We start from the raw sequence: 12,183 nt of genomic DNA on the forward strand, positions 1-12,183 counted from the left end.
AGGCAGACTCCCTCTACCGATCTCTCTACATGATACTTTGACCTAAAAAGAATCCCACATGCAAAATATTAAAGAGTTATTCATTTGCAGCTATGAATATTCAAACAATTTTTTTTGTATTAAAGATACCTCTTTCAAATTTATGACCTCTTTTTTCATTAATTATTGTTACATGAAAATGTGTGTGTGTGTGTGTGTGTGTGTGTGTTTGTGTGTGTGTGTACATATTTGGTATTGGATAATGGGTTGGTGTGCTTTTCCCTGAGTCAGACTATTTCTCCCAGTTTTACATTCTTTAGGTTTACATCATTGCTCCATCATGTTACTAGTTGTCTGATTTATAACATAGTGTAAGTTCCTATGTCTTCCCATTGTCATAATTACTCTACAAAACTCATTCATCATTTATACTTTTATTTTAGTTAATAATACACATTCATGTTACTTGTTCTTAGAAACTTTAGTGCAATATCATAAACTTCAAAACCTGAAGAAAAAAAAGATGAATTATAATCTGAGTTTTTCTCCCATATTTTCTAACTTATTTTCTGTATACATTTTTAATAAGTGATAAAGGCTGTGGTCTGGGAGTATATTTATTCCTTTCTTTTTTTTTATCTAACGTACACAAGTAGATATTATTGTGGCAGGCCTATTATTCAATATCTAGTAACAATTTGTTTTTCTATACACTTTTATAGATACATATTTGAACCATTGATGTGTCATTTATTGCATTTATTGAGATATAATTCAATTTTAACTTTCTTGCAAAAAAATATTTGTAGTTCTATTTTGGAATTTTGAACTCAACATCCTCCAAACAATCGTAGTATAGGTCACAAATAAGCTGAAATTTTTAGTGCTTGCCAAACTATACATGGTTTTCAAAACAGCAAAATTTTGTTCTTTTTTCATATACAGAAATATACAAAACAGCATGCACACACTCACTATCACACAGACATATACAAACACATACACAAACACATAGACAAACCTATACACTATACATATGCACATATAAACACATATACCTACAGAAAGACACACATAAATAGACATACTCCCATACACATGCATTTACTCCCAGGTATAAAGCATACATATTCATACTTATACACACAATTAGAGAATTTCCATTGAAGGTTTGTTGTGTATATGATGTACAACTTCATCTATAGATTCTTTACTCATTCCTCAATCAAAACTTATTTTATAATAAAATATAATTTTTTACTTACCATTAGCATTTACTACTAGTTCATGTTACTAGTTGTCAATATCTTATTTAAAAATGTGTATTTTTCTTTCTATTTGTCTTTCAGTCATACAAGACTAAAGCTAGCTTCCTGGGCTTTCAGAAGATGGGATTTAAATTACAAAATTCTCTACTATAGTGTTAAAATGCCCAAGTATTCAGCCTTGGCTTTATTGTCTCTCTCTTCGACCTACTATGCTATTTAATACACACTTAATATGTTATGAGTATCTGCAGAATAAGTAAAAACATGAACAAAACCCAAGTGAATCATATGCAGTTAGAGAGAAGAAAAGATACTAAGATTTACCAAATAATTATATTCTATAAAAGATGTGCCAGAGAGACCCATGGAGGTTCCGACAGAAGAGTTCATGACTACCTTATAATCTCAAGCCTTTGAATTTTGCTGAACTTGGAGATTGCTTCTAACCAAGAGACTGAATAGGTGTTGGTTCAGTGTAGTCTAAGATTGTATTAACACACTTAGCCCCAAGAATGATTTCTCCAGAGAATAGCAACTCATACATTCTTCCAAGTCAGTTCAGAGATTGTGGCAGGCAAAGATTTCACAAAGTAAATATAAGAACCATGATGCAAAGTAACACAGCACATATATATAATCCCAGCATTCTAAAAAGTCAGGGGCTAAGTGGTCTGGCATAGGCAACATCAAGCTATACTCAGTTCTTCCCTCAAACAAGATAAAAAATGAAGACCAACTCCCCAGGTTATCTTCTGATAGCCACATGATATAAGACATTTGCACACTCATACACATAAGGGTTCCCAAGTGCATGTGAATACACACACACACACACACACACACACACACACACACACACAATCAATCAATCAACCCAAAAATAGTCTAACATATTCTAATATGACTAAAATTGTTTCATTAATTTTTTAAATTACCCAGAAATATTGATCATTGTAAGAGGTTTCCAGGGTCACAACTACTTCTATGAACTGATATTAACATGTATGTGTGTCTTGTTCTTCCTGGAAGGACAGTTTCATAGCAGTCAACAAAAAGATAAATTTCTTTAAGAGCAGTCTTCACAAATATTTTTAAGTAATAACTGTCTATATTATTATCACTTTTATCTTCATACATAAATGTTTCATTGATGAGCTTAGGTCCACTATCAAAGTTGTATTAAAAAATGTTAGTGTGATTTTGGAAGACTATTAAAAATCTAAACATCATATATATTGTCATGTCCCTTTCTAAGATATTACTACACATAAAACTGATTTTAATTAAACTATAATTAATGCTTCACCTTAAGAAATATATAATGGATACCAAATTCCAGTTAAAATCTAGTATAGGGGCTGGGAACATGCTATAATGGGCAAAGCACTTGCTAGGCAAATGTGAGATTTAGGGAAGAGGAAGAATGAGATATAATAAAAAAAAACTGTTAAAGTTTTAAAAGGTGAACTAAATCTTTTGAACAAGATGGAAGTCATGCTTAGTATTGTAATTGAAGCCAAAATCTATGGCCAAAAGGTGATAGCTCTAGGGAACAAGTCGATGCTATTTTTCATCCAAAGAGTCTCAGAAATAAACAATCCCTATGTTATTATCTTTCTTTTCAGAGATGCATGTATAGCTGTGAGATGTTCATTTTCTTTATGCTTGTCTCTCATGAGATTCTCAGAAGGGAATAGTTTGCAATAAATGACAATCACTACAGAGACATGCAAACACAGGTTAACATGCAAAGAGTACAAGACTGGGGAACCCTAACTCAAAATGAAATGTTTCTGTTTCACCTCTTCTCCCAAGTGCTTAAGGATCATTGGGAAATGGCCAAAAAAAATTGTTCTACAAATCCAAAGATAGTAGGTATTTACCATGAAACAATTGTAGGAGATGGCAGAGCCATTGCACAAAATCTTATAGCCTCTCTGATTAAATGCACAAGACCTGATGAAGATCAAATCAAAGCACCAACATAGGAATAAGGTGGGTGTTGCAGTAAATATTAAATAAAAGGAAATCGCAGGTGCCATTTCTAGTCTGGAGCTGCACGGCCTCTGTTGCTAAGTCCAAGCTGCCCCCAAGGTCTCCTTCCTCTGCTAATGTGAATGACTTGAACTATGCAGACCTGGCCCAAGAGGTTTCAGTGGAGAAGAACTTTAATGAGTGGCATAGATTCCAGTTTTGTGATGTTTTGGTAAAGAATGTGACTGCTTTTTGCCATTGTCTAAAGGGACTGCCTGAGACCAATGTAAAGAAATTAGAAGATAAACTATTAGAAGATATTAATTGCATTGATAAAGGAAATTGTAAAAAAGCCCAGCAGAGACTTTGTTCTCTGGTGAAGTCTCATAAAGAACATTTTGGACAACCATAGCAAGTTTAGAAAAGAAAAAAAATATATAAAATATATGGTTTAAGTATCAAACGGGCACCAGAAAGGGAAATAAAATTCAATCTTATGTTCTAGAAAAGAAACAGATTAAGGCACTTTGTGGGCAAGCTACTACCCAGTTAAGTTTAGATCCGGGCAGGGTGATACACACTTTAGTACCAGAAGATAAAGCCAAACAAATCTCTGAGCTTGAGGCCAGTTGGGGAAAAGCAAGTTCTAGATGAAGAAAATTTTAAATTCAAATGTGATAGGACAGACCTTTAATTTCAGGAGACAGGCATGCAGATCTCTGAATTCAAGGTCAATATACAAAGCAAGATCCAGGACAGAGAAGTTTAGGCATTGAAGGAGTTGGGAAGCAGAAAGCTAGTGATAGAATCATAGAGCAAATGGGCCATGTTTCAGCTCCTGTAAGCAGCAGAATTCTATGGCTTCAGCCATGTACAGAGTAAAACATAGAAGGAACTGCTGGGACATTCATGCTGGTCAGCTGGAGCTAAGAAATTAGCAGTGATTAAGAAGAGAGCAGCCTCTCTGAGGTGAAATTTTCTGGGAAGTTTTTGTTTTTGTTTTGTTTGTTTGTTTAGTTTTTTTTTTTTTTTTTTTTTTTTTTTAATTCATAGGGCACAAAGAAGCTGTGTCCCAGAGATAGCCAAGGCTGTACCATGTGCTGTAGCTGTACTTGGTAAAAGTCACCGAGGTGATACTGGTTTTGGAGGTATGAAGAGATCATGAAGAGCATCTGAAGCTTGGCACCATGAAGAGAGCCTTCACTGTTGGTGAAGCCTAGTTGCAGCAGAAGACCCCAGTGTATTGGAGATGCCAGTACTATGGGATGAGCCCCAAGAACAGCAGCAGCAGTGAAGTGGATCAACCTGAGCTTAGAGTCCTACAGAGGGCAGAGCTGGAGAAGTAGTGCCAGCCCTTTGGAGGAACCTAGAAGATCATGTGTGGATCCCAGACACTAAAACATGAATTTGTAACATTGAAGTTGCCCTGGAAACCCCAAGATCTTCAAGATTACAGAGCCATGGGTTATCTGGGGAGGAAAGCTATGAACAGGGAGTGGAACAAGCCCAGGGAAAAGACATTTGTTACAATCAACGAAGATGAAAAAAAGAGTTTGAGATCTGAAAACTGCTTTGACATCGGGCGTGGAGATGCAAGCTTTGGAGTTTCCCCAGCTGGTTTCCTATCTGGCTTGGGGGATTACAGTTAAATGTTTTGATGAATCCAGGGGAAAAAAAGGAAAGAAAAACAAACTTTGAACTTTGGACTTTTAACATTGTTGAGACTGCTATAGCCTATGGGAACTTTGGAAGTTGTACTAAATATATTTTTTCATTATGCTATATATTTAGGTATAGCCCCCAAAGAATCATGTGTTTGCATATGTCAGTGGGCACCAGGAAGTGGAATGGGATGGTTTGTATATGTTTGGCCTAGGGAGTAGCACTATTAGAAGGTATGGCCTTCTTGGAATAGGTGTGTCACTGTGGGTGTGGGCTTAAGACACTTACCCTAGCAGCCTTCAGATGGAGAAGTAGAACTCTCAGCTCCTCCAGCTCCATGCCTGTTTAGATATTGCCATGATCCTGCCTTGATGAAAATGGGCTGAACCCCTGAACCTTTAACCCAGCCCCAATTAAGTATTGTTCTTCATAAGAGTTGCCTTGGTCATGGTGCCTGTTCAGAGCAGTATAACTCTAATTCATACACCATGTGGTCCTAAGAAAGCAAAAAATACAAATAAGCCAGAAGCAAGTTCCCAATATTCTCCTGCTTGGGTGCCTTCCATGTTCTCAGGTTCTTACTATTTCCCACATCATGCAGCTTCTAATAGTATACAATGTCCTTATAACACTGAGAAAAAAAAGCCTTTAATAATGTGGCTTTATGTTAGGCTTTAGATCCTGATTATAGCACATGTAGGTATCTTCTGAATTTAGATTTACTTTTAAAAAAATCAAACAAAAATATCCATTATTAAATACACAGTGTTAGGAAAAAAAAAAAAAAAAGCTCAGAATACCCAAGAAACCATCCACAGAACTTATGAAGCTCAAAAAGAAGGAAGACCAGAATGTGGATGCCTCAGAAGGGAGAACAAAACAGGGGAGGAAATACAAGGTCAAATATGGGAGCAGGGATTGAAGATAAGATCTACAGAGACTCTCACCTAGAGAACTACCTCATATGCAGCCACCAAACCCAAGCACTATTGCTGATGCCAAGAAGTGTTTACTGGCAGGAACCAGATATGGATGCTTCTCCCAGAGTCATATAGATACAGATGTGGATGTGTGCATCTGATTATCAGACTGAACACAGAACCCAGTGAAAAAGCTAGAGAAAAGAATGAAAGAACTGAAGGGTTTGCAACCTCATGGGAAGAACAATATCATCAACCAACCAAGGCACTGAGGTAGAGAGGGTGACTGGGAGAGGGAGCACCTTCATGGAAGCAAGTTGAGGGGGAGGAGGGAGGAGGGGGCTAATAACATTTGAAATGTAAATACAGTGAATATCCAACAAAATTGAAAAGAAAAAGGGAAAATAAAGGATAGTGGATAGTCATGCCAATATTTAGGCCTGTGTAAGATGTGAATATGTGCTTAGGATTATTAGTATAATTTACTCCAGTTTCCCCAAATACTCTAGTCAACATAGCTGTTCATATTAACTTGTGAAAATATATAACGCATAGTTATATATAAATATTTCTATTTTAAGTATTTTTAAAAAGTAAATAAAAGCCACAACAAGCAGCTGCCTGAGAGAGATGCATACTTACATTGAAACAATAGACTGAAGTCAGGGACCCCTGTCACTGAATTAGGGAAAGGCTGAAACAAACTGAGGAGGACAACCCCATAAGAAGACAAATCATCTCAACTAATCTGGGCCCCGAAGATCTCTCAGACACTGGACCACCAACCAGGCAGCATGCTATGAAGCTGTTATGAAGCCCCCAACACACATACAGAAGAGGACTGCTGGGTCTGGCCTCAGTGAGAGAAAATGTACCTAATCCTCCAGTGACTTGAGGCCCCAGGAAGCCTTAGGGGTGAGGGAGGGGACAGCATCCACTTGGAAGACATGGGGGAGGAGGAATGGATAAGGAACTGTGGCAGTGTGGAGCTGCAGGGGCACAGTGACTAGAAGGTACAAAAAAAAGTTAATAACAAAACAAAATAAAAGCCAATATATTTGAAAGATAAGGATACTTCTAGGCATAACAAGTATTTGAAATTTATCATATACTGGAGTCTGTTTTTTACTTCACCTGTTAGAAAATTATAGCTTTCCAAGACAATATGAGTCCAGAAAGTAGGGTCCACAGAGGAACCTAAGCTTTAAACGAAGATGACAGCCATTAACTAGTATGTCAACATCTCTCCATCACCCTTCGCTGATTCCTCAAAGTTAATTACAACTCTGACTGGACAATGTTAAGAGAGTGCAGCATTGAATTATTCCAGTACAATTCAAGATTGTAGTGGTTTATTTGTTTGTTTTGTTTTCTTCTCCTTTTTCTTTTCTCAAATTGGATATTCTTTGTATTTACATTTCAAATGTTATCTCCATTTTCCCCACTGCCATTTTCCTCTCCTTGCCTCCATGAAGGTGCTCCCTCCCCCAACCACCCTATTCTACCTCAGCACCTTGGCATTCCTCTACACTGGGAAAAAGGAGCCTTCACCAAAGGCCAGAGTCCTTCCTCCCACTGATGCCACACAATGCTATCATTTGCTACATGTGGAGCCATGGGCCTCTCAGTCCTTCTTAGAAGGGAGACCAAAACCTTAATAAATAAAGGGACAAATACAGGAGCAGGAATGGAAGAAAAGATCATCCAGAGACTGCCTCACCTCGGGATCCCCCCTATATGCAGCCACCAAACCCACACATTATTGCTGATGGCACAAGGTAGTGTTTAAGATTTTAATGTCCAGTGTTTTCCAGTGTGTAAGATTATAACATTTTCAGAATATTCTAGTGAATCAGGAGTCAAGTGAACAAATGACTCCAGACAACTCACTGTTGACCTAAATTGTCTAATCCCCTAGCAGTGATGAATCAGGACTAATTCTACCAAGAAGCCCCATTTCAGCTTATTTTACTGACCATTATCTTCCTGGGTAAAATCCCCATTTCAAATAGAATGTTGCTGATTTCTAGTGCATTTTTAAATATATATCATCAGTTTATTTAAAAGATAGTAAAAGCCAAACACTTCTGGGACTTCTCTAAGTGAGATTGAAATGTGCATTTTTCTCAGGTTTTGTATATCATCCATCTTCTCTCACTTGGCAACTGGCCCAGTTCTGTTGTCTAGGACTAAAAGTCATTGTGTGACTAGCATGGCATATTGGACAAAGATCTAGCCAAGGGCAATTTAGCTAACTCCTACTTTAAAGGCTTGACAAAAATATGCCCTCTCTCTCTCCTTGTTGGAAACTTCAGATATTGTTTTTTTTTTTTCTTTATGGAAGACTTGGGAGAATGTATCAAAATAGTGACAAAAACCTTTCAGTTTAAAAAGGCATCTGGTATACTTTTGCCTAAACCAACTGGCCAATTATCAGTAGCATACAAATTTCTTATGTATCATTTTTCCTTCATTAAAATTACACAGTGATTTCTTTAGGCGCTACTAAGTATGCAAGATCAGAGAAGAAAAAAAACAAATGTAAATAAAATGAAAGTATACGTTATCAATGATTATGTGTAGCCATAAATTTTTATGAAGCATTTAAATTGTATAACATACTATAGTTTATTTGAAATGTTTATTTAAGTGAGGATTGATAAATATGGCTTTTTTACTTTGCTCCACTCTATTTGTTGTTGCTTGTAGAAGGAAAAAGATAGCTGCCAAGCTCACTTATACATGTATTTGTATAGTAGTGATTAATATGTTATATATTTTAGCTAGATTTACCTGTACCATGGTAATTCTCAGTTCACCCTGGCTGACCACAGACACATAATTCTATGACAAAGAAAATAGAAAATAACTATCATCTTTTTCACCTAGTTAATATAACCTAAAAGCTGCCTTTCCATTCTAGATGAATATCTTTAAATTTCTAATTCAATTAGTTAAGTAGAAAATTACCCAGATGTTCATCACTTTCTAAAACCCAGTGATTAAACTCACTGCCCTCTGCCATCCTGTGTGTGACTCTAAAGGATTTCATTATTCTCGCTAAAGAGAAATTGATGCAACTCTTAGGCATGTTTAAGTCCTTTACCTGGAATTTAACGTGTCTCTTCTACTTTACAGATACTTATGGAAAATCTGCTTGCTCAACTATGGAGAAATGCCTCAGAAGTGCAGGACATTCTGTGACTATATTAATGTGGCTATTTTGACTCAGACTCAAAGACAAGAGCATCCAAACACTTGAAGACAAGGTGGTCAAAAATACTGTTAAAATACTTAGGTTAGTGCTAGCCAGAGAAGAGAAAATTGTAGCCTACCAAAACTGTTTACAAGGAATTATTATAAGTTCTACCAACCCACATACCCTCCATACAGTTCCTGGGAAAAGGTGGCTCAAATGAAATAATCTAGAATGATTAATCAGCAAGGTAAATATGCCAGAAAGTCCATATATAGCAATCTCTCAAATTCTATTTGATGGGTATGGTCTTGTGTTTGTGTCCTTTCGATATTTGCTATAAAAATATGCTTAACGTTTCAGTCTTGCAGACCAGACAGACACAGACCTTGAAAATGATGACATAGTATTTACTTCGATTCGACTAAACAATTTCCTGGAATAATGGGAAATGTCTGCAGTGAGATCTGATGTAACTGCACACATTTAACAGTCCTTACTGAAAAGGAGCCAAAGCAGAAGACTGCCTAGGCCACTGCCTAGGTACAGTTCAGGCACACCGCGAGGAAAGGAAGTACTCACACAGACCTCTGTGCCCGACGGATTCAAAGCTGTAGCAAGCAGTTAAATGAACGTGAAAGCTGACTCACCAGAAGGGAACTTGTTAAGAAACCTGTCTCACTGTATGACCTCCTCTAGATAGTCCTACTTCACAGAAATGCCAGAGGCACAGTAATGTCTGAAGCAAACGGTGCTAAACAGCCAGAGATTCATGGAAATGTCAGTTTAAGTTCCCTTCCTTCTCTGGCTAGCCGATGGGAAGCAAGTTCAAGAGCGCGGGAGAGGCTGTCTGGAGTGTGTGTACTCCTTGTTACTGGTGTTCTTTTTCTGCTCTGGACAACCTCCTGCTGTGGTCCCTCAGTATTTCCCTTCACTTGACAAAATTTGGGGGGAAAACATACAAAGATATTTCTAATATTCCTGCTCAGGACCCTCCAAGGGCATTCTACTACCATAAAAAGGGATTTTAAGAAAAAATAAAAATCATTTTTATTATTCTGGAAGGAGCATTGTAATCACCATTTAATGTTATCTTGTCACTGAAGGTGTTTCCTTTGTTTCTACATGTGTTTGTCTTTGAAAAATTATGGCTCAATAACAATGCGGTCTTAGCTCAGGATCTCCTTTGCAGACAGAAGTCCCCTTAGAGCAATGGCTCTCAACTTTCCTAATGCTGTGACCGTTTAATACAGTCCCCTGTGTTCTAGTGACCCACCAACAATAAAAATATCCAGTTACTCTTTAGATAACTTTACATTGCTATGTTTCTGAATTGTAATGTGAATATTTCTGGAGATCTGGGTTGCCCAAAGAGATTGAGACCCACAGGAATGAGAGGTACTGCTCTGAAGGGAATATTTGAGATTGATGATTTCCAAGATCAGATGCAGCTCTTTGGACCATGTAGGGTGTAGGTCAGATACAGTCTTTGAACCTACTAATCCAAAACTAAATTATTCAACACACTAAATATGGAGAATAATTATGAAAGAATTATCTCCTTTTATTGCCAGATGGATTTAAATCACATTCAATCTTCTTTATTCTATGTAAATTGTTTTTTAGATTATAGCATGCCAGAGAACACAGAGACATACCTGTACACAGAACACAAATGCACAAAAACAGTTATATTTGTATTACTTCTCATTAACAACATTCTTGTGAACTGTATTTTATCAACCCTAAGTGCCTGTTCCTATGATACCAGAGTATATTTAAACAGAAACTTCCTTTCAATTATATCTGAACATTTTAAAAATCTTTTTTTAACAGCTCATAAGCTAAAAAGAATATCCTATCATTTAAAAGGTCAACATATCAAATGCATGACACTACATTTACATCAAGACAAGACACATAGCAGTGGAAACAGCAGAGACAACCAGTTGCCCCTTGCTTGGCAGACCAGGGAGACCATTTAAACAAGTTTCAGCACACAGTTCAACCAGAGCAAGCTAAGAAGACAGGAAGAAGACTCACCAGAATTGGGGTCCGAGTTGCCGTCTGCTTCTGTCCTCTTGTCCGGAGAGGCCTGGTCGTAGAATTCGTCCTGTGGCTGAACCAGAGGAAGAGGGTGTGAGATCAGGGTTCCACTACCCACCGGCTCGTGGTCCCCTAGACCGCTGTCACTGCAGCTTTCCTGGGAGCCATCCGGGAGATGGAAGGTAACACGACGCTGAGACTACAAAGAAGACCACAGGACACGCAGTTAACACTGGCTTCTCCCTGGCACTGTGCCCCCGCTCAGTAGAACACACATTCAAAAATGACAGCTAATGAATGACACAGTAGAAAACCTAAGTATGGAAGGCTAGGAACAAAGAGCCAGCGTTGATCCCTCGATGGTCAACTGGCAAATTATCAAAACAAATGTCTATCTTTAATACTGGAAGGACATAAAACTAATGTAAAACCATAGGGAAAAATGCAAGAAAAATAAAGGGGCATACATGGGCTCATGAAAGGAAATTAGAGAGAATTCCCAAATTTGAAATGTATAGACACATTTGTTTCTCAGAACTGAATAGATAATTCTTTAATTCAACATTTCATGAGGCTCTCTGCTTTCTCCAGACCATCAATGGAGCATCCAAATAGGTAAACTGCCTGTACCTTTGCTATAGGCTGACTTTTCAGTTCGTCCTTTAAGTTATGAAATATAACGATACAAATAATACTGTGGCATCAAACACAAAGTAGTTTATATTTTACTAAATTAAAAAAAATCTTCCTGAAAAAAAATCAATTAAAATTGTTACTACAAATAACAAAGGTATGTTAAGTTGATTATTGATGTCTATTGAAGCAAATTACTTTACTCAAAACTTGAAAACAGAGACAAGGAGAGATTAATGAGTTATTTTTGCTCACTGACTCAGGCTTTACTTGTAGGCTATTTTTAAAAGACAGTTCAGTAGAAATGCATTTAGCATAATGCTTTGGCATGGGTTGCCTATACGAGTCCACATAATGAGCTAAGGTGTGCTTATAGTTGCTTCAGTGAGTGTCTGTATCATAGTACAACACAAGTCTGCCTTTCAGCATGTGCCACAGTTAAGTTTTCATGGTCAATGTGTTTTTGGCTGATGTAATACATGAGATATAAAAATATGTGCAGCTA

The 12,183-nt window shown here is 37.2% G+C and overlaps 1 protein-coding gene across 4 annotated transcripts in view; it reads right to left on the reverse strand.

The window, feature by feature from the left end:
- PCDH9 (protocadherin 9) overlaps window positions 1-12,183 on the reverse strand; it is a gene marked incomplete at both ends in the record, with an annotated part of 855,790 nt that overhangs the window by 294,606 nt on the left and 549,001 nt on the right. For 2 of the 4 annotated variants that reach the window (XM_080917360.1, XM_080917359.1), the window contains one exon: window positions 11,043-11,118. In XM_080917360.1, the coding sequence (XP_080773486.1) occupies window positions 11,043-11,118 (76 nt within the window). Of the gene's footprint in view, window positions 1-11,042; window positions 11,245-12,183 lie in introns of all 4 variants that reach the window. The other 2 variants (XM_080917358.1, XM_080917357.1) reach the window with 1 other exon arrangement.

Source organism: Micromys minutus, assembly GCF_963924665.1.
Source record: "Micromys minutus genome assembly, chromosome: 5".
In the NCBI taxonomy this organism is placed as follows: domain Eukaryota; kingdom Metazoa; phylum Chordata; class Mammalia; order Rodentia; family Muridae; genus Micromys; species Micromys minutus.